The sequence below is a fragment of the Protopterus annectens genome, chromosome 8.part0 (assembly GCF_019279795.1).
Source record: "Protopterus annectens isolate FY-2018-M chromosome 8.part0, PAN1.0, whole genome shotgun sequence".
Taxonomy (NCBI): Eukaryota; Metazoa; Chordata; order Ceratodontiformes; family Protopteridae; genus Protopterus; species Protopterus annectens.
Genome location: NC_056741.1, coordinates 1344820691 through 1344840966, shown reverse-complemented (window position 1 = coordinate 1344840966; position 20276 = coordinate 1344820691). Strand labels below are relative to the sequence as shown.

At 39.7% G+C, this 20276-nt stretch overlaps 1 protein-coding gene across 5 annotated transcripts in view; it reads right to left on the bottom strand.

Moving 5' to 3' along the window:
* Positions 1-18292, bottom strand: part of KMT2A (lysine methyltransferase 2A) — a 3231120-nt gene extending 3212828 nt beyond the window's left edge. For all 5 annotated transcript variants that reach the window (XM_044080894.1, XM_044080898.1, XM_044080897.1 and 2 more), the window contains exon 1: positions 17976-18292. In XM_044080894.1, coding sequence (XP_043936829.1) covers positions 17976-18257 — 282 coding nt within the window. In that variant the 5' untranslated portion in view covers positions 18258-18292. The remainder of the gene's footprint in view (positions 1-17975) is intronic.
* Positions 18293-20276: the final 1984 nt, after the last annotated feature.

Genomic DNA, 20276 nt, shown 5'->3' with positions numbered 1-20276 from the left:
ATTACAAATCCAAAGGGGGTTCTAAGATGTTTTGCTTTAAATTCAGACTCTAGGAGACCCCAAGACACAAGTGAGAGTATGCCCCTTTGATGACCTTCTCTAACATGAGGGAGAAGCATGGGGGACAGTAAATCTTACAGGAAAAAAAAAGATGGAGGTGGAGTGTTCAAATAAACATAAAGAAGTCAGACTTTGGAGAAAAAAAATCCAGTTCCCTGGAATTATGGGGCGAAGTTATAATGAGCCATACTGAAGAATATTAATGTCAACAAATACAAATATGTAGGGCAGACACCTGATCCCACAGTGCATGCCAACACAGACATAGCAGACAGCATGGTGAAAACAAATGCCAGCAAAGGTGACACTCAAGGCTTGGACGACTACTAATCTACTGACAGTACAGCCTATTCTTCATGGCAAAAGCTGGATACAAATCTGAACCATACTACTGTGTTGTGTGCTTCCTCATTCACTGAATGCAGCTGACAAATTACAGTCTAGTCGTGATACCTCCATTTTCTAGCTAGAGTAGCTATAGAAGAAAAGGTTGATAAAAATGTATACCCTTTTATATCCAAACTACTCTACACTGTTGTGTCAGATAAGGGAGCTTCACAGGACACTGAGTAACCAAATTTATTCTCAACACTTAAGAATTCCTAAGTGATTGAAGTCTTTTTAATTAAAAAAGTAAACAGAAATGATGCAATTCATTATCACACTATGGAAAACTTCTGTTAGAGCAGCTATAAATGCTACCTTTATTTTAGCTGGTACACAATTCAAACTTGGCATTATCCAAAACAAAAGAAAAAAATAATAAGTCCCTTTTTATATCAGTACAAGGTAGGCAATTTTAATTAATACAATGACATTAACTTGTCAAAAATATTACTACTACTTTAAATTTATCTCAACTGCTTGGACACATTTACAAAAATATGGTTGATCTAACTTGTAAACAGAGGTGAAGAATTTGCCTTTTGAACACTTTCTTCCCTGAAAATATACACACGATTCCCACAAAATCAGCTATTTCCTTGCAACAGCTTTCCTTACAATACAAAATGAACACAATTCTGACTAGAAATACAGAATCCACTACACAATATTAAATATTACATTTTAACTAAGAAATGTGAAAACCTGAGTATGTAACACAAAAGTTACATTCAATTGGAAAGATGCTCCAAATCCAGACAAGTAACAGTTGTTCAAGGGGAGGACAAATTCATCCATTACCAAGTGTCGTATCAGAGGCCTTCAAGGACTATGACTTAAAAAAACACACTACAGTAGAGCTAAAGGAGTCTTGGACCAAGTGATACAAAGGTAAATCCCCGACACTGACCATTTGACAATGTGTTTTTGCCCAGATATGCAACTAAATGTGCCTGCTCCAGGGCTTCACCCCCCTCTAGGCCATTAACTATAGCCTAGGCAACACAAGATAGACTGGTATCTCTAGCATTTGCTAGAGCTGGCAGAGGAGGGTGATGGGAGCATAGCAGTCCAGGGCCAATCAATGCCATGAATCATATATTGTATGTACACACACACACACATATACATATATACACACACACACACACATATACATATATACACACACACACACACACACACACACCTCAATAAATCTAGTCCCATCTCCATTAAGAACACTAGCAGAAAAAGAAAAGAACACGACACTCACCAGTCTGCAGATGTGGAAGGATGGATAGACGGCAAACCAAGGAAAGATATCATATTAATACTTTCCCCAACAGCTTTGCCATGAACTCTGAGCACCTCAAAGCATGGGATACAAATGAAAGGCATATCATACCCACTGAACATACTGGATTACCACCATGCCATCCATGAAAGAAAAAAAAAATCAAACTGAAACTCAATGTAAAAGTTGCACCATTTCATAGTGCAACATTCTTCTTATAGTTACTGATACAAAAAGGCATGCAAACTAGACTCAAACCCCACAACAATGGGTGACCAATGTAAGTTTTAGAGCTCCTTTAGCTGATGTAAGCAGGAGGATATCCAAAAACTGACCTCCTCAATATTGGTCAGAAAATGCCACACTGGCCTCCACTGAGCCTGATGCACTCTCCATGAAATGTGCAGCTAGAGCCACAGCAAGGTCTGCAGGTTCCACTTTAGGGTCAACACTGGGACCACGTCCAGGTCAGATAAACAAACCTGCACAAGGTCAGGCCACTTCAGGGTACCTTGGGATGAGAAGTAAATCAATAAAAAGAAAGGGGAAAAGGACCCAATTCAGAGGCACTGATGCAGGCTGACCAAGTACAGACAAGGAAAAGTTAGGGTGTTGAGTAAGTAGTATTATGGAGCAGTATATACAAGAGGAATAATGTTTGGCAATATTTGGACAAAAAAAAGAGAGAGGAGGGAGTGAAAGGTACTACCTAGTTGTTACGTTAGACAAGGTTTGTGTGAAATGTCATAGGTAGCATAAGTATTAACATAGACATAGAAGAATATCAGGAAGTGTGAAATGTCATAGGAGTTAACACTGACTTAGAACAATATCAGCAAGTGGTGAGGGATTTTAGAAAAATGAAGAGTAAGTCTGATGAAGTTTGAAGGAAATAAGAAAAACTACAAGATTAACTGAATGAACAGGATGCGATTATGCCCTAGTGGGTAGTAGGGGGGGGAGGAATTATGATAGCTGGCTGGTGTTAATCTGGATTAGTACATGGGCATAACCAATGTTCTTTAAGGTGTAGTTGTTAGCTGCTGTTTGAATAGTGATAAGGATGAAAGTAATTGTAGGTTGCTGGGGAGCTTGTTCCAACTCTTACCCACAGAATTTGAAAAGAGGGAGTCCCCGGCTTTATTAAGGGATTTCTGGGTGGAGGTTTGTAATTTATTTGCTGAGCATAGGGTAGTAAGATTTCTATAAGGAGTTGCAATGCTACAAAGAATAGGAGTCCTATCGGTGTGAAAGAGAATCATGTGGGTAATTGTAAGTTGCTGAAATAGTAGCTGGTTTTGGAGTTCAAGCCAGCCTAGGTGCTTGAGGTTTAAACAGTGATGAGTTCTATATGGTGGACCAGTAGCAAATCTGGCAATGTTGTTGTAGGAGGTTGCTAGCTTGTTTAGGTTAGTTTTGGAAAGATTTGTATAGATAGATGAAGCATAGAGGAGAGTAGACATCAGGTGAGTATGGGAAATGGTGGTTTTGGCTTCAGGGGTGAGGAAGGACTTTATCTTGTATAGTGTGCCCAGTTTTCTGTTAACAGTTTTAACTGTAGTGCTAGTGTGTGTGTCAAAGTTGAGATTGTGATCTATTGTTACCCCTAAGAGCTTGTTGGTTGGATCAGGTGTAATTATAGTACCATTGCTTGATTTGACTGTTAGATCTATTGGAGGGGACTTCTGTGTAGGAGTAAAAACAAGTAACTTGTTTTCTTTGGCATTTAGTAGGAGGCAACGTTGCAAAAAAACATTTTTCAACTGAGGTAAATACTGACTGGGTGATAGATTGGAGCTCGGATGCTGAGGTGGCAGACCACACTAATGTGGAATCATCTGCATATTGTATGCAGGTAGACTGTGGAATATTTAGCTGTAGGTCGTTGATAAAAATAGAGAAGAGGAGAGGTCCTAGGATGGAGCCTTGTGGGACCCCAAGAGTAATAGGAAGAAGAGTAGAGAGGTTGTTGTCCCAGAGAACAGCTTGCTGTCTGTTTTCTAGGTAGGACTTGAACCACTGTAATGTCTTTATGTTGAGCGAGTATTGTTCTAGTATTTATAGTAGTAATTGATGGTTCACCATATCAAAGGCTTTTGATAGGTCTATAAACAAAGCAATAGAGAGCCTATTATTGTTGCGATGCTTTTTGATGCAATCAGTGAAGGATAGTAGGGCAGTAGTAGTACTGTGGTATGGCCTAAAACCATGTTGACAGTCTGCTAGAAGGTTATGTAGGAGAAGGTGATCAAGTAGCTGGCGGTGTATACATTTTCCCATTATTTTGGCTACAGGAGAGAGCAGGGCTATGAGGCGATAGTTAGATATTTCAGTTGAGTTACCACCCTTATGAAGAGGAATTATGTGTGAGATTTTCCAGAGATGAGATATAACTTTCAGTAATAGTTCTATTGATTAGTATGGAAATAGGATAGGAGAGAACTTTAGCTGCAATTTGCAGGTATTCCTCTGGTAGGAGATCAGCGGATGGGTTACATGGTTTTTAAGTTTCATTAGTAAGGTGTGGATGACAGATGCAGAGACTGGATTTAGTTGAAAGATAGGGGGTTTGCTAGTCATGGAGAATGGGAGGCTTGTGGTAACAGGAGGTAAGGAATTTGCGAGAGACTGTACAGTTTCAGTAAAGGAGGTATTGAAGGTGTCAGCAATCTCCTTGGGGAAAGTGCTGTAAGTGTTGGGAGTCTGTGTGTCCTGGGTGTAAAAGTCTGTTACTAGCAGTCCAAAATGTTTGGGGGGTTTGCTGATGCCTGTCTTGGAGTTTAAGGTAGGCAGTTTTTTTTTGTCAAGGAGTATAGCTTGCTTTGTGGTGTTTATATGCTGTTTATAGTTCTGGTGATCAGCTGGGCTCTTAGTACATCTCCATTTAGACCAGATGTTATTTCTTACTAGGATTTTTTTGTCTTGTTTCTTTAGAGAGCCATGGTACTGCTTTACTTCTGGTTCTTATGGATCGACTAGGGGCATGGTATTCCAGTATTTGTAGGAATTTAGAGTTAAAATGGGATACTGCTTCATTAAGGGTGACCAATCACAGGCTTGTAGCTCAGCTTGGAAACTTACAACATTAAAAGTGTTTTCTTGTTTCGTATAGTTTAACGATAGGTTGTTTAGGGAAGGAGGTTTTATGCCTAATTATATAGGTGAGTGAATGGTCGCTAATGTCGTCAGGTAGGGTGTCTGCAGTATAAGTGAGGGGATGGTTTCTTACTAGGATCCAATCTAATGTACTCTCTTTGTTAGTAGGTTTATGGATTCTTGTAGGGGTGGTGATAAATTGAGAAAACCCATACAGGTTTATATGGATTGAAGGTTGGTTGGAAGTACAACAGTTCCAGTCTATATTGAAGTCTCCAAGTAACAGAGTTTCTTGAGGGAGAGAGGATGAGGTAGGTAGAAGCATATTATATAGATAGCTTTGCTAAAATTGAGCTGGAGTTTAGAGACAAGAATTTCTGTGCGATTATCTAATGGTAGTTTTAAATCTACTAGAGAGAAGTTTAGATTAGATTTACACAAGATTGCTAAACCGCCACCTTTTTTGTAGTTCAGTCTGCCCTTATTATATTATATCCTGGTGGGGTGACTTCATTAACTTTTTTTCCTGGTTTGAGCCAGGTTTCTGTTAGGCAAAGGATATCAAAGGAATATATGTCCAACAGTGTATGCAGTTGACTAATTTTATTGCTTAAGCTCTGTATATTAAGATGGGATATCAATAAGGAGTTAGTAGTTTTGGTGGTCAGGGTTATACGAGTGGTGGTTTGGGGCTGTTGGGGGTTTAGTAGGGTATTGTTAGGTCCTGGGTAAGGGTGGATATCCCCATGAAGAAGAGGGTGTTGTTGTAATGTATGTGAGAGTTTCAGGAGTTTTGAAGAGAGTACATGGTGTTCTTCTGGTTTGTTGGAGACTAATGTGGGCTAGCCTATGATACTTTGGGGAGAGGTAGTTGAGGTAGAGATGATGACTGCATGGTTATGGGTAGTAGGCAGAGTGGTAGGTATTGTTTGTTTTAAAGGTTGAAGGGGTGCAGTGATGTGTGAGTTTTCATACCATGTAAGTATGAGTAGCATGAGTAGTATGTGTACTGATGTAAGAGAGAGGAGTAAGTATTTAAGTTTAGGCTGATGTGATGTAAGCATGGTGGAATGGGTAGAGATGTAAGTAAAGTAGTAATAGTATCAGGATAGGATAGATAAGAAAGCCAGGAAGGATAGAGATGGTGTGGAAGTAGAAGTAGTGAGGAGGGGAATGTGTGTAAGGGAGTGTCTTTATCTAGTGATTAGGTAAAGGTAATGAGTAATTGGACAATTATGGGAAGGGGAGTGTCTTATGAAGTAAAAATGTAAGAGTACTGGGAGTGGGTGGAAATTGGGGGTAGGGTAGGGGAGCGGAGTGAGCCCGCAGGGCAAACGAGCGGGGAAGAAACAGTCGGCTAAGGACTAGCAGAAAACCTATCTGAGGAAAAGTTCAGTAGATACAGGCAAGTATTGAGGGGTAAGAAGCTGGGAAGTGCAAGGTAAGGGACAGTAGAGAGATGGGTATCAGGTGCTGGGAGGGAGTCTCAGACAGAGTGATAATAGCAAGATAGGAAAGAGCTTCTCAGACTGTGCAGGAGAAAATATACTTAGGCTGTCCTAAAGTAATGCAGGATCTGAGCCTTACACCAGTTAAAGTGAGGGCAAACAATGCTAGGAATCAGCCTAGGTCATGGTGCCATCTAGTGGGTAAATGATGAAATTGCAGCTGAAGCTGGTGAGCAGAGATGGTCGGTAGAAGGTATGCGGAGTTCAAGAAACAGTTGCAGGAGACGGTACAATGGTAGAAATGAATAGATGGTGTAAGGGGTAGAAGGATAGGATAGGTAAAAGAGAAAACCTTTAGGGGTAGAGGTAGGGTATGGCTGCTAGGTATCCTGGCTAGGTAGTGTGCTAGAAAGCATATACAAATTATTAGGCAAGTGTTTAGGTTTAGACAGCACGTACTTTCTTGCCTCTTTATGTAACAGGGATCTTTTACAGGACGGTGAGAGACTTTCAATTAAGTATCTGTTGTAAGGGTAGATTGCACAGGTCCTTTCGCCAGCTGGGTAGGTCCCACTGTATTGCTACAAGGTAGCGGACAATTAAACCTGAGAATAGTGGGTAAAAGAGAAACAGTGGTGGGATAAGTGAATAGACATACTTAGACATAAGGAAGAAAATACAGTAATAAAGGAAGACAAATCAACAGTATAAATTCTGAAACAATCATTCCTTGTAAAGCATTTGGATTAATGGCTAGATCAAAGTACAGTGACAGATTAAAGCGCCTTCACTAAAAACATAACTCTAACTGGAACATGACACAAAGAACAAGTAGTTTAAATATCCTGGTTGTAAGTGCCCTTTACACGAGCAGCTATGTGTTCGTAATTACACATATGCACCAACAATCTACAGACACAGTGGGAAATACTAGCATGGGGTCTTAAAGGTAAGCATCCTTTAAGCTAAGGCAATTAAAATAAATCTGCGATGGTGATAACAGTAACAGGAATATACAGAGCAGTTACAGGTCAAAATGAGGTATTCACCTTTTAAACGAGGATTATCACCTTATATTACCAAATGGAGTCTAAAGCACATACAATGCAGCTAGCGACATCACCGTTTATCTCTGCCCACACAAAACAGTGCAACTGCAAGCATTACTCACTAGTTAAAGATGTGCTGCAGAAGGTATAACAAAATAAACACAGGGTCTAGGTTAAATCTGTCTCATACCTAGAAAACTAATGCCTGGTCTACAAATATTAATACTATTATTATCACCGCTAGGTCACCAGCAGCTCCTACACCTTACAAAGTTTCCATACAGCCTCAAGCAATGAAAACAGTAGCAGTGCTATCTTCAATAAGAAATAATTCCCCAGTTGTCTACAAGTGAGAAAGTGTACACAATATAGTCAGATGGGTTGTATAGTAGGGAATAAACAATTAAATGTTTATAAGGGGACGTGCTCGCAGTGCCACTTGGGCCTCTCACATTTACAGTTACTACATTAATACAGTGGAGGAAATCAGGGTAAGCCCACACTACTTGAGGTTGTTGTAATGGAGTACAAACGCTCATATGGTCTCCGATGCCATCTGAGAGCAGCTAAAATGAAATAAAACAAACTACAGACTGTGGGAGGGGTGTGCACAACCTACTCGTACCACTTATAGTAAGTGAAAATACGATGGAACGCTCGCAAATACCCAGAGGTTAAAATACAAGCCACAGTTGCCACCAAGAGGATTATAGGAACATAAAGCAGGTTCATCTTAGTGAAAAAACATTTAGCAAAGCAGCGTACCAAGACTAATTGATAAGGAACCTTATAGGTGTTTAAGCTTAAGGAAGCTAAGGTAATTACATTATTTGCTTTAGAGCCCTCTATGAGTGCAAGTCAGTAAAGATTAATTACACAGCTCATTCATCAAATGGGTTAGCTTGCAATTACTCCACGTGGTACGGGCAGATAACAGCTGAGCGTTTACACATTACTTGCAACTGTACATTCATTAAAAGAAGCTAACAACTGTAGATTTATAAAACTTAAATGTCAACCAACAGTAAAACAATTCCATTAGACCTTCACTGATTAGTGAAACAGTTAAAAAAACAAACAGAACAAATTACTTAAGGACACTAGGGCCAGGTACGCAGAGCAGCCAGGGGGTAGAATCCTGGATCTAAAGATGGTGCCTCGCAGGGCAAGAAAGCTATATGGGATTGGAAAGGATGCGAGGTAAAAAGGGGACAACATATTCTCTTTCATCCTGACTTTCCTTGGATGTACTCTTACTAGTACTCTGCCTAGGTTTGGTCATCGGACCTACTACCTTTGACAAAGCTTTGGATAAACAACACAGCCAGAGCCCAAAGTAGCCTTCCTCCACATCATTTCTACTCAGTGTCCTTCTGAATACAATCTGCTAAACCACACACTAAATTTACATGAACTACGATCCACAAGCAAACATAATAATGAATGATCTGCTGCTGCAAGACATGACTACCAGGCAATTGTCTTCTGATAAATGGCTGACCTTTCTCCATGCTATAAATTCAAAAAAATGTGCAAGATACAATGAACACAAATGTCTATTCAGCACAGCTATAAAGAATCACAAGCTAAATATCATGCTCAGTGTCAAGCTATGAAAAATCAAACATGTCTACAGGTGCAAACTCTTCAGGCTTTCTGTACCAAGACTACTATTTTACAATTGTAACTTTCAAAGATGGATACCACAACTACTAAAGCACCACATACTTCTGCCTCCCCTCCATCAACAGACACAAAGTGCTGGGTATATTTTACCAATGATCTTGCTGTCACTGACAACTAATCAGATTATCTGAGTACACCATTTTGTGTAGGTGGAGACACATCTGAAGTATCCCATTATTGCCCATCATACCTCCACAAATGATGGAAGTATTTCCAAACAGCACCAATTAAATAATTTCAAAGAATACACTGCATCCTTAAAAAGAAATTGATCAAAACAGAAACATTCAAGAACCATACCATAGGTAAGTCAGTTTAGCCAACACTTCCAAAAGTAGAGAGAAGGAAACTGAGCAGCTGTGTTACAACCAACAAGGAGCAAGTATGATAAACAGGGAATGAACTCATGAAAGTTTTTCCACAAGAAGTTCCAAGTTCAAAGGTAGCAACAAAATGCAAGAATGCATAATAGAGAACGAGAAAGATCATCTTCTATTAGGAATAGGTTAAGGGAGGCATACGCCTCAATTTTGTTGCTCGAGACTTGTAAAGAGCCAAAAATAATGGTGGGACAGAGGCTCAAAAGCAGGAACAACTTCTCTACATTACTGTTTCACTTACAATTTAATACAGCATCTTTTGCATCAACATGCATTTTCTGAACAATAAATATGAAACTAACATCTGTTACTGTCATAACTTTAACATCAGCAACTTTTACTTTACATTTGTCCGACTGAGCTAGTGGCTCACTTTCAGCGGAGACCCGGGGAGAAAAGCTCCTCAATAAGATAGTATTAATGCAAACATCAATTACAGATCACTTACAATTACATACAGGGTATATACTCATATAAAGGTATGGTTCCTTCATAATACATAATGAGGTTTCACAAAACATCTACACACGATTTCAAATGGTAGTGTAGTGGTGATGACAAAACAGGAGGCTACACATATAAATCAGGTAAGGACATTAGTACCAAAGTAGGATGTAGCTTAATATATACTTTTGGTGGACAATAAAATTTTACAAGGGACACGGGAAAACTGAAGTGAAAAATCAATAGCAGCTGAGCACATGCAAAAAAACAGTGACCGAGCATTACCTGCTAAAACCCTTTACCAGCTCCAACTCTTGTGCAACAAAGCTTATAAAAATGAACGTAAAGCAATCCCAATGTAGGCATCTTATATTCCCACTGGCTATAAAAATCTCTTCTTAAACTAATACTATCACTCTCTGCAACCAGTCCACTACAGTTTGATTTTGATACTCTCTTGCTTTTAACTACAATGCGAAAAATTGGTGGTCGCTCCAACAGTATGTAGAGGAGATCAGACTACAGATGTGAAGACCGGAAAGTCTAGCCCCCATAAACTGATTTTGCTGCCTCTTGCAAGCGGAGAACCAGAGCGTATGGAAAGCCTGTTCAACATCATGTTCACAAGTTCCACTGTGAGCATCTCCAGTTCCCAGCATTACAAACCATAAGCACCTAAGTACTTTGAGGGATTGATGAATGAAGAGAATGAGAGGGAGAGAAGGTTGGATGATGTGCGGATAGTGAATCATGAAGTGCAATGGATTAGCAAGGAGGAAGTAAGGATAGCTATGAAGAGGATGAAGAATGGAAAGGCTGTTGGTCCAGATGACATACCTGTGGAAGCATGGAGGTGTTTAGGTGAAATGGCAGTGGAGTTTTTAACTAGATTGTTTAATGAAATCTTGGAAAGTGAGAGGATGCCTGAGGAATGGAGAAAAAATGTTTTGGTACCGATTTTTAAGAAGAAGGGTGATGTGCAGAGCTATAGTAACTACAGAAGGATTAAACTGATCAGGCACAGCATGAAGTTATGGGAAAGAGTGGTGGAAGCTAGGTTAAGAAGGGAGGTGATGATTAGTGATCAGCAGTATGGTTTCATGCCAGGAAAGAGCACTACAGATGCGATGTTTGCTCTGAGAGTTGTTGATGGAGGAAGTACAGAGAAGGTCAGAAGGAGTTGCATTGTGTCTTTGTGGATTTAGAGAAAGCATATGACAGGGTGCCTAGACAGGAGTTGTGGTAATGTATGAGGAAGTCGGGAATGTCAGAGAAGTATGTAAGAGTGGCACAAGATATGTACAAGGGTAGTGTGACAGCGGTGAGGTCTGCAGTGGGAGTGACGGATGCGTTTAAGGTGGAGGTGGGATTACATAAAGGATCAGCTCTGAGCCCTTTCTTATTTGCAATGGTGATGGACAGGTTGACAGACGAGATCAGACAGGAGTCCCCGTGGACTATGATGTTTGCAGATGACATTGTGATCTGTAGTGAGAGTAGGGAACAGGTGGAGGAGACCCTGGAGAGGTGGAGATATGCTCTAGAGAGAAGAGGAATGAAGGTCAGCAAGACTAAGACAGAATATATGTGTGTGAATGAGAGGAAGGATAGAGGAATGGTGAGGATGCAGGGAGTAGAGGTGGCAAAGGTGAATGAGTCTAAGTACTTGGGATCAACAGTTCAGAGTAATGGCGAGTGTGGAAGAGAGGTGAAGAAGAGAGTACAGGCAGGATGGAGTGGGTGGAGAAGAGTGTCAGGTGTAATTTGTGACAGACGAGTACCAGTAAGAGTGAAAGGGAAGGTCTACAAGAGGGTTTTGAGACCAGCTATGTTATATGGGTTGGAGACAGTGGCACTGACAAAAAGGAAGGAGTCAGAGCTTGACATGGCAGAGTTGAAGATGCTAAGATTTGCACTGGGTGTGACGAGGATGGACAGGATTAGGAATAAGTATATTAGAGGGTCAGCCCAGGTTGGAAGGTTTGGAGACAAAGCCAGAGAGGCAAGATTACGTTGGTTTGGTCATGTGCTGAGGAGGGATGCAGAGTATATTGGGAAAAAGATGCTAAGGATGAAGCTGCCAGGTAACAGGAAAAGAGGAAGGCCTAAGATAAGGTTCATGGATGTGGTGAGAGAGGATATGCAGGTGGTTGGTGTGACAGAGCAAGATGCAGAGGACAGGAGGAAATGGAAACAGTTGATCTGCTGTGGCGACCCCTAACGGGAGCAGCCGAAAGAAGAAGACAAACCATAAGCACCCGCTGAGAGATACAAAACACCCTCCCAAAAAGAACAGCATTGCAAGTTTATTTATAATCCTACAAGTAAACAGACTCACGGAAGGTGCAAAAAAATCACTATAACCAAATACAAAGCACCTCGGACCCAGTAGGTAGATCACAAACAGTTTAATAATAGCAACACAACACAGAATTAACGCTAGCAATGTTGAACAAACGTTTTCGTCTTCAACTTCGTCAGATGAATTCATTCACTTACAATCACCTTTTATAAACCACATAATTAACAATCATCCAATATCCTCAGCTTTGCAATTAAATAATAAAAGCTTATTAATATACACTTGCTTTGTACTTGGTTTTATTTATAATCCGCACCTAAAGTACTTTGACAGTGCACTACTTAGGATTGATTCAGTGAAGTGGCTGACTGATTGCAGATGATATTAAAAAAAAAAAAAAAAAACACACACAATACCTTTTACAGGCATTCTATTAATTTTCCTACCATTACCAGAGACCTACTACCACAAAACTAATACCACGGGATGCAGTTCTGGAAGAGTACACCCTCTAATTTTACACTAATTATTAAAATGTCAAGATCCACAAGTGAGATTCCTGACATTCACCAGTATGGTTTCACCGGGCTTTGCCCTTTTTTATCTGAGGCCTGGGAAGAAATACTTCAGACAGAAGGCATGAATGTATTTACAAAAAATAACTCAACAGCAAGCACAGGTTACACAAAATGAAAAGGTTTACAGTACAGATGACACAATCATTTAAAATTTGTCATCTAAAATTTACAGAAATACGCATGCATAGACTCCAGACTGTTGCAAATTTTTTCATGAAATAAGAAGTTTGCTTAGATTTGTATGATGAGGCGTAACTGTTGCAGAAATCTAGACAGGTATTCATATGTACGTACGTGTCTACCTTACAACTTGTGCTGTAAAGTGAAAGAGAAAGAGCTCTAGAAAGGATAAGTCAGTAGGTAAGCATTTCTGAGAGGATTAACATGCAGAACTGCGCAAACTGCTATTGCACCTTTCAAGAGTTTTTTTTTTTTTCATTCATCTCCCTACTACTTATAAACACCACTTCCCAGCTACAATTAAGAATCTTGGACTTTAAACAAGCTAACTCCAGAACCAATTCCATTTCCTAGGAAAACATTAATACAGTTACCCATGCATTTTTGGCCTTGTTAAACGCAATCTTCAAGTACACTCTGTAGTATAAACAAAAGAAGCAAACACTGACACACACTAAAGTTATCTGCATTTTGTCAACTGGGTTAATCTTACTATGTCCAAGGAGGTTTTCCACAAGAAACCAGTGGCACAAATACATGAAAAACAAATGTTCAGGAGGCATAAAGGTTAAGGGAAGGCAGGAACTGAGAAGCTTATGATGCAATGATGGAGTGAAAAATAAAAACTGCAAGAAAAGCTAGAGTCTTCAGTGTGTCTTCTTCTTCCTCTTTCGACTTTTTCCCGGTTAGGGGGTCACCACAGCGGATCACCTGTCCGCTCATAATTGGCAGTGGAATTTTACGGTGTCGAGTTGCCAGCCCGGCGCCCAACCTTCCACAGAAGGCTTGTCAATTAATATATCTAATTCTTCTAATGTCTCTTGTGTGTTAGATAATTTTAGTAATATGTCATCAGCAAATAGCATTACTTTAAAATTGTATTGTTCATAAACAATCAATTTCTTTGACTTTTATATTGTTACAAATTGAATCTGCCAATATTTCAATAGCCACAGCAAATAGAATCGGTGACATGGGACATCCTTGTTTAGTGCCTTTTTGTTATATGTATAGGTTCAGAGGTAAAACGACCTAAATACGCTAAATTATTTGTATATAAATTCTTTAGGAGATGAACAAAGGATGCAGAAAATTCAAATAGCATTAGGATTTTTAATAAATACTCCCAATTAAGGGACTCAAAGGCTTTCTCTACATCCAAACCAATTATGAGTGTTTCTTTATTTTCTTTACTAACAATCTACAAGAGAAATTATCCTTTTAATAATGTCATGTGCATGTCTATGATATATAAATCAGTTTGATCATTATTTATTGTTTTGGATAGTGGTATTTTCATTCTGTTAGTTAATATTGTCATAAATATCTTATAGTCATTATTTAATAATGATAATAACTTAAAACCTCTGCACTGGAGGCCCATGAGATACATGCAAAGTACCCCTTAAGGACATACCAATGTTTCAGCTACATGGCTTCTGACTGCTCATGATTTTTTATTTAAAAAATCTTTATTGCTACACTCAGGCCAATAAAAAGTCTAACCCCATTAGCTATAGTCATGTCATGTTTTGTCTTTTTGAGTCTGCCTATACAGCATAAGTGGACTGTTTGGCCATTCTTTAGAAACAAAGCTTATAAGCATTTGCATATATTCCATAGGCCTCAACTACAAGTGGATTAAGGTATTCCGCAAGAAGGACTCTAGCTTTACTGGGTCTTTCTTGTAATTTTTACTAAATGGTTTGTCTTTGTGATGTTTTTACCCTTTGCTTTGGATAACTGTTAAAAAGAAAATGTACAATGGACAAATTAATGAAAAATGTTTACTAGTGCTTGCTTTGTTTTTCTCTTAATGTACATGGACCCATGTTCTTGTTTAAAATATCAGAGTTTAGTAAACACTGTAGAAAGATGCCTGCCTTAATCCCTTCTGACCCAACATCCCCTACTTCTAGTCTTGGTCAGGGCACCCGAAATACACTGCTGCTTGGACTAGTCTTCCATTTCATTGGTTAAACCCTATGTGACCCTCCTTAGCACAATACTGCATTTATTCCACTTCATTTGATTTTTCTAACCTTCTACTAGGAAGAATGGTGCTTCAGAAGCACAACCATGGAAACTGAACCATTTTCCAGCCAATGATTCTAGAATTCTATCATCATACAAAGATTTGCACCGCTAATTCTTGTAGCCAAATACCTATACCCCTGACTTGCAAGGGTATGAAATGCCCCAAGAGTCCGGGGGGGGATGCACTCCACACTCTAGGTCAGGACACACTTAACATAATTGTTTAAAATTTACCATCTGAAATCTTACAGAAATATGCATGCTTAGTTAACACTTGAACAATCTGTTGCAAAATATTTCAGGTATTGGTAAGTTTGCTCAGATTAGGTACGCATGAAAACAAAATTATGACACCAACCACAGTAGGCTATTTCATAAGAACCGAAAAACATTTTCATATTTCAGTTTTTCAATAATTTGAGACCTTCTTAAAAAAGGCTACATCAGGTACTCACACCAACCTGGCACAGTGCTCTTAATTTCCATCATGCCATACTAGGCATGTTTCATATGGACAAAAAGCCATCTTTAAATATACTGCTTTAGCATAAGCACATGCTACAATTATTTTCATTGTTCCTCAACCCATCCTCCTTTAGTGGCCACCAAGGCATAGCACTTTAATGTCAAGTAAAATCTGCCAACTTTAAAATCCTTGACCAAGTTTCTTGCAGAGTTCAGCAGTGGCATACTTCACTGAAATCGAACTATAAATCCAATCATAACTCTATACATGCAACTATAAAGGCCTTTGGATGGATCCTCTGTGCTCACAGTTCCTAATTCTGTTAAAGTACCCTTCCATTAAAATACATGCAAACGGGAATGCACCAGATCAAGCTCTGCCTCAGCATTTAAAAGACACTCCTTTAGTTATTCAGAAGTACTATGCTGTTCACAACCCCTTACAAGGTGAAGCAAAAATGGCAACGTTGCTTACTACAATACAGATGTCAGAAAGCAAAGTTCTTGCTGACAAGTAAAAATAACCAAAGTGAAAAGTCTGAAAAGCAGAAGGGCAACACTTATAAAAACTTAAGAATCAACAATTCAGATTCTGAAAGTTTTTCTTTTTGACACCTGTGTTATGAAGTCTTGCAACAACACAAATGCATACTAAAACACTATGAATAGGTCTATGATCAGTTACATTCTGAATTCAAAGTTTTCTCCAAGTGATCACTGGTTTAAAATTCACCAAAAGGTACAGAAGCATTGCAATCTTCAGCAAAATGTGCAATATAACTTTTGACCCAAGATAAATTGAAGCCATTTCACACATATTAAGCATATCTGATGATATGAATTAACTTTCCATTTTTTTTAAAGTCTAGAAAACAATGACTACAAAATTGATACCAGCCCTGTTCAGCTGCCCTACATCAACAGCTAAGGATATACTGGTCACAGTTTTTAATTCAAAGGGTGACTTGCTTACATCAGCTTGATCAACCACAACCAAATAACAGCAGCTTATTACTGCTTAACAGACAACTGTCAAAGGTTACACAAGGTGCAGTTTCTGATAGACACTCATAGCATCTTGTCAGAATACTTCAACACACAAACTGTAATCTGTGTGGTTGCTGAGGACAGCCTTTAGTGGCAACGCATCTTCCATGCTGTAACCTGTTTAAAACTTTTACAGTAAATGATATATCTTTATCATCCATTTCTAACATAATTAAGAATGAAAACTGTAATCACAAAATATGAAGCCGCATGTCTTTAGAAAGTGCTAGCTGTGGTAAGATGACCATTTTTTAACAATCTAAAGTAATCAACAATAAAGCAAAGGTTCTCCTTGTCCCCGTACAAACACGCATTTTTCACGTGGTAAAACGTACAAAGTAACTCGTGCAGTTCCAAATAAAAAAAAAACAAGTGCCACATTAACATTTACAGTATTTCCTGACACTCAGGTACTAAGGCAACACCCATTCTCTCCACCATACAAGGAATTCCTAACGAGAAGACAGCTGTCAAATTCCACTAAAAAAAAAACAATCGACTTCACTCTATTTCAGTACCGCTAGGAAAGAAATCTTGCATAAAACTCAACAGAATGTGCTTTCATTTTGCAGAAAACAATCTATTTCTCTGTTTTGAATACAGATTAAAAAAAAAGAAAACGTGCTGCAATAACCGATGTCATCTTATGCCAATGACCCCCTTCCGAAAATGTGCTGGAGGGGGGGGGGGTCAAGCTGGTTTAATTCACACTCCATCATATCCTCCTCCCTAGTGTTCTGTCAAAAGCTAGGTGGGAACTACTATACTGATAACTCTACAGTGTAGCCTAAATGCTTCTGGACCAGGAGTAAAAGATAACGATGGATTGGCTTAACAATGGTGGAGTGAATAAACCCCTGGAAAGGTAGATGCTAAATCAAACTACAGACTTGAGTAAAGCATGTGTTGCATGCTGCAAGCAGGCATGGCCGTAGTGTGTACTGCAGATGCGACCCTCCGAACATCTTGTTGACATTCCCCTCAACCAATCCGATATGCTGCACCCTGCAACCTCCAAAACAGAGGGTGGGGCCCTGGGAACCACGCAATGATGGAACACAACTTCCAGGGAAATCTCGCATCTCATCCCTCGACATACTTCGATAATATAAACACTACGCAACTTGCTCCAATACCACACCGGGGTACCACCTAAGAAGTTGGGCCAACAACGTCTCCCACCTTCAAACCCCAGTGCCCAACTACAGGACACTGTGCCTCATGAAATGGTAGGATGGCAACCTCATCTCCTGTCTCACGTATCCTGACCTAAACAAGTCACCCGCTCTGCCTGCAAAGTGGTGGTTGAAAAAAAAACCACCCAGACATTATCTTCCCGCTGAATATTTATTGGAGTAAGGGAAGGACACTGAAAGACCCACTTGCCCCTGCCTCAGTGATGTGCGCGGGGTGTTAGAAGCCCCCTCCCGCCCCTCACACAACAGCAGATGGCTAGATATGGGATGGATTGAGGAGGGCTGTCCCGTGTATAGCACCTTCATTTTCTCGTCTGCCGTCCCGCCTACTTCCTTCTCCAACTTACCTCACTGCCACTACTATTCGTTTCCCCACAGACATCCAGAAATTTCCCAAGATTTGTCCCGAGGGTGGCAGAGACCTGCAGCGCAGCGTCAAAACCTAGGGTGACCCATTGCAACTGACCCGCCACTGGGCCTGTCCCGTTACTTCCGGTCAAAAATTCTCCTTCGAATGAAGAAACCGTCTGCTCCAGCAAAGAAAAGAGCGCAGGGACCCGATTACGGGCACCAAGTTTTCTACCGGTCCCGGGCCGAGCTGGAAACCGCCACCGACAGCTGTGCGCCATTTTTGTTATACCTAAGACCAAAATGACGCGCGCGTGCGCGCACTCGCACGGAGCGAAAAAAATCTACCCCGAAACTGAATATGCAATACGTACTCAGTAAATGTGTCAAATATTCATCCGCTATACAGAGCCAAGACAAAGTATGCTGTCTGAACGGGACCTTTAAAGAAAGCTCCCAGAGCGTGCATAGGATAAAAGATTAGCAGGAAAATAGTAACGCATGTACTAGACTTGTTCTCATCAACCAGTGATGGTTGACTGTATCAGACCTGCATCATTTTCATGTCATTTATGTAACCTCTAATAACGCCACTTTTTTGTTATTCTTTGTAAGGTTACATCATAACCTCCACAGATAACACTTTTGTATACAGTTATGCAAAAGACAGAGTGAAGTGGGGGTTAAGATGAGCGACCCCCCCCCCCCCTCCGCAAAGAATAAAAGAAAGCAGCACAGTAGCAAACGTTTTGGTCTGCTAGTGCTTATTCCAAAACACATTTACCAAAATTCGCCACATACGCTCAAATAGGGGACGCTTAAGTTTGAATCGTACATTGTGCAGGGTGTGGGTGGAGGCAGTAAACGAGGAAGAACGGAGAGCAGCGATGACTAAACATTTGCGTTGCCCTGGAATAAAACAGAAAATTAGCAACACATACCTGCAACTGTTCAGATTTTCGCCCAATATATTTAGACTATGTTCGTAAAATTTACGGTTATCTGACAAATCATTGCAGAATGAAATAACTAAATAATGACGTACATTTCAGTTTCAGGCATAGTTCTCAACTTCTTAGCACAAAAAATCTGGGCAAAGACAAAAATAATGGGTTAATAAAGCCTCAAAAACAGAGACAAATTTTAAATATTGCTCTTATAAACTTAGAAAGTTTATTAGAATAAAAGATCTTGCGTTACCACGCATTTTCTCTGGGATTCGAGTCACTGCGAGCCAAGCGCTCTAGTAAGCTAAACCTCCACACAACAATAAATAGAACATGCTGGAGGGATAGATGCATGTCACAGTCTCACAGAGACTCCCCATGCTTTGGAACAAAATTCCTAACTACATTAGGCAGAGCCCCTCACTAACACTCTTCAAGAGAAACCTTGACGAGTGGATGGGTAACAGAAAATAAACCCCTGGGATCACTTCATTGGCTCTGCTTGACAGAGGCTCAGTTAATTAATCAATGGTCGGCGAAAGCCGACACACTCTGGTTAGGCTTATACATGCCCTCGGGCACATAGCCTAGTACCTACCTATGAACCTATATGAAGGTTAAAACTCAACATGTCATTAGGGAATTGAACCCAGAAAACCACAGATTTTTTGATGAACAGACCAAAATATGAGACGGAAATCTGGACAACTGAGAGGTATATTGCAGAAAGTGTATGCAAAAAACAAAGCTTATTTTGTTAGCTTTCTAAGTTTATAAGAGTAATGTTTAAAATTTGTTGCTGATTTTGGACCTTTGTCATCCCATTATTTTTGGCTTTGTCCAGATTTCTTGCACGTACATTGTTGAGAGGTATGGAACATGTTAATAAATGCACAGATAATGTACAAGGTAAGAACACTTATAGAAACATGATAGCTCACGTTTAAATGACTGTAACAACTAAGTGGCATGATATAGTAGCATACCTCTACTGTCCAGATTTTCAGAGAATGTCCAGATTTTTGTCTCATATTTTTGGTTTGTTCCTCATAAAATTTGTGATTTTTTTTGGCAAATCACTGGAATAACCTGAGAAGTGAAGTCACTAAATAATGACCTACATTTGAGTTTCAGACTAAAAATCCTTCCAAAAATGCATGTAAACACAAACCTTGTTATTCTAGCAGCTTCCTAAGTTTATAAAAGCAGTACTTAAAATATATCCCTATTTTTGGGCCTTTGTCCCCATGTCCTCCTTGTGTCAGGCTTTGTCCAGATATCTAGCACTAAGTGGTTGAGAGGTGTGTATAGTGGAAAAAAAAATGTTAAGTCAATATATGAACAGATTACAGT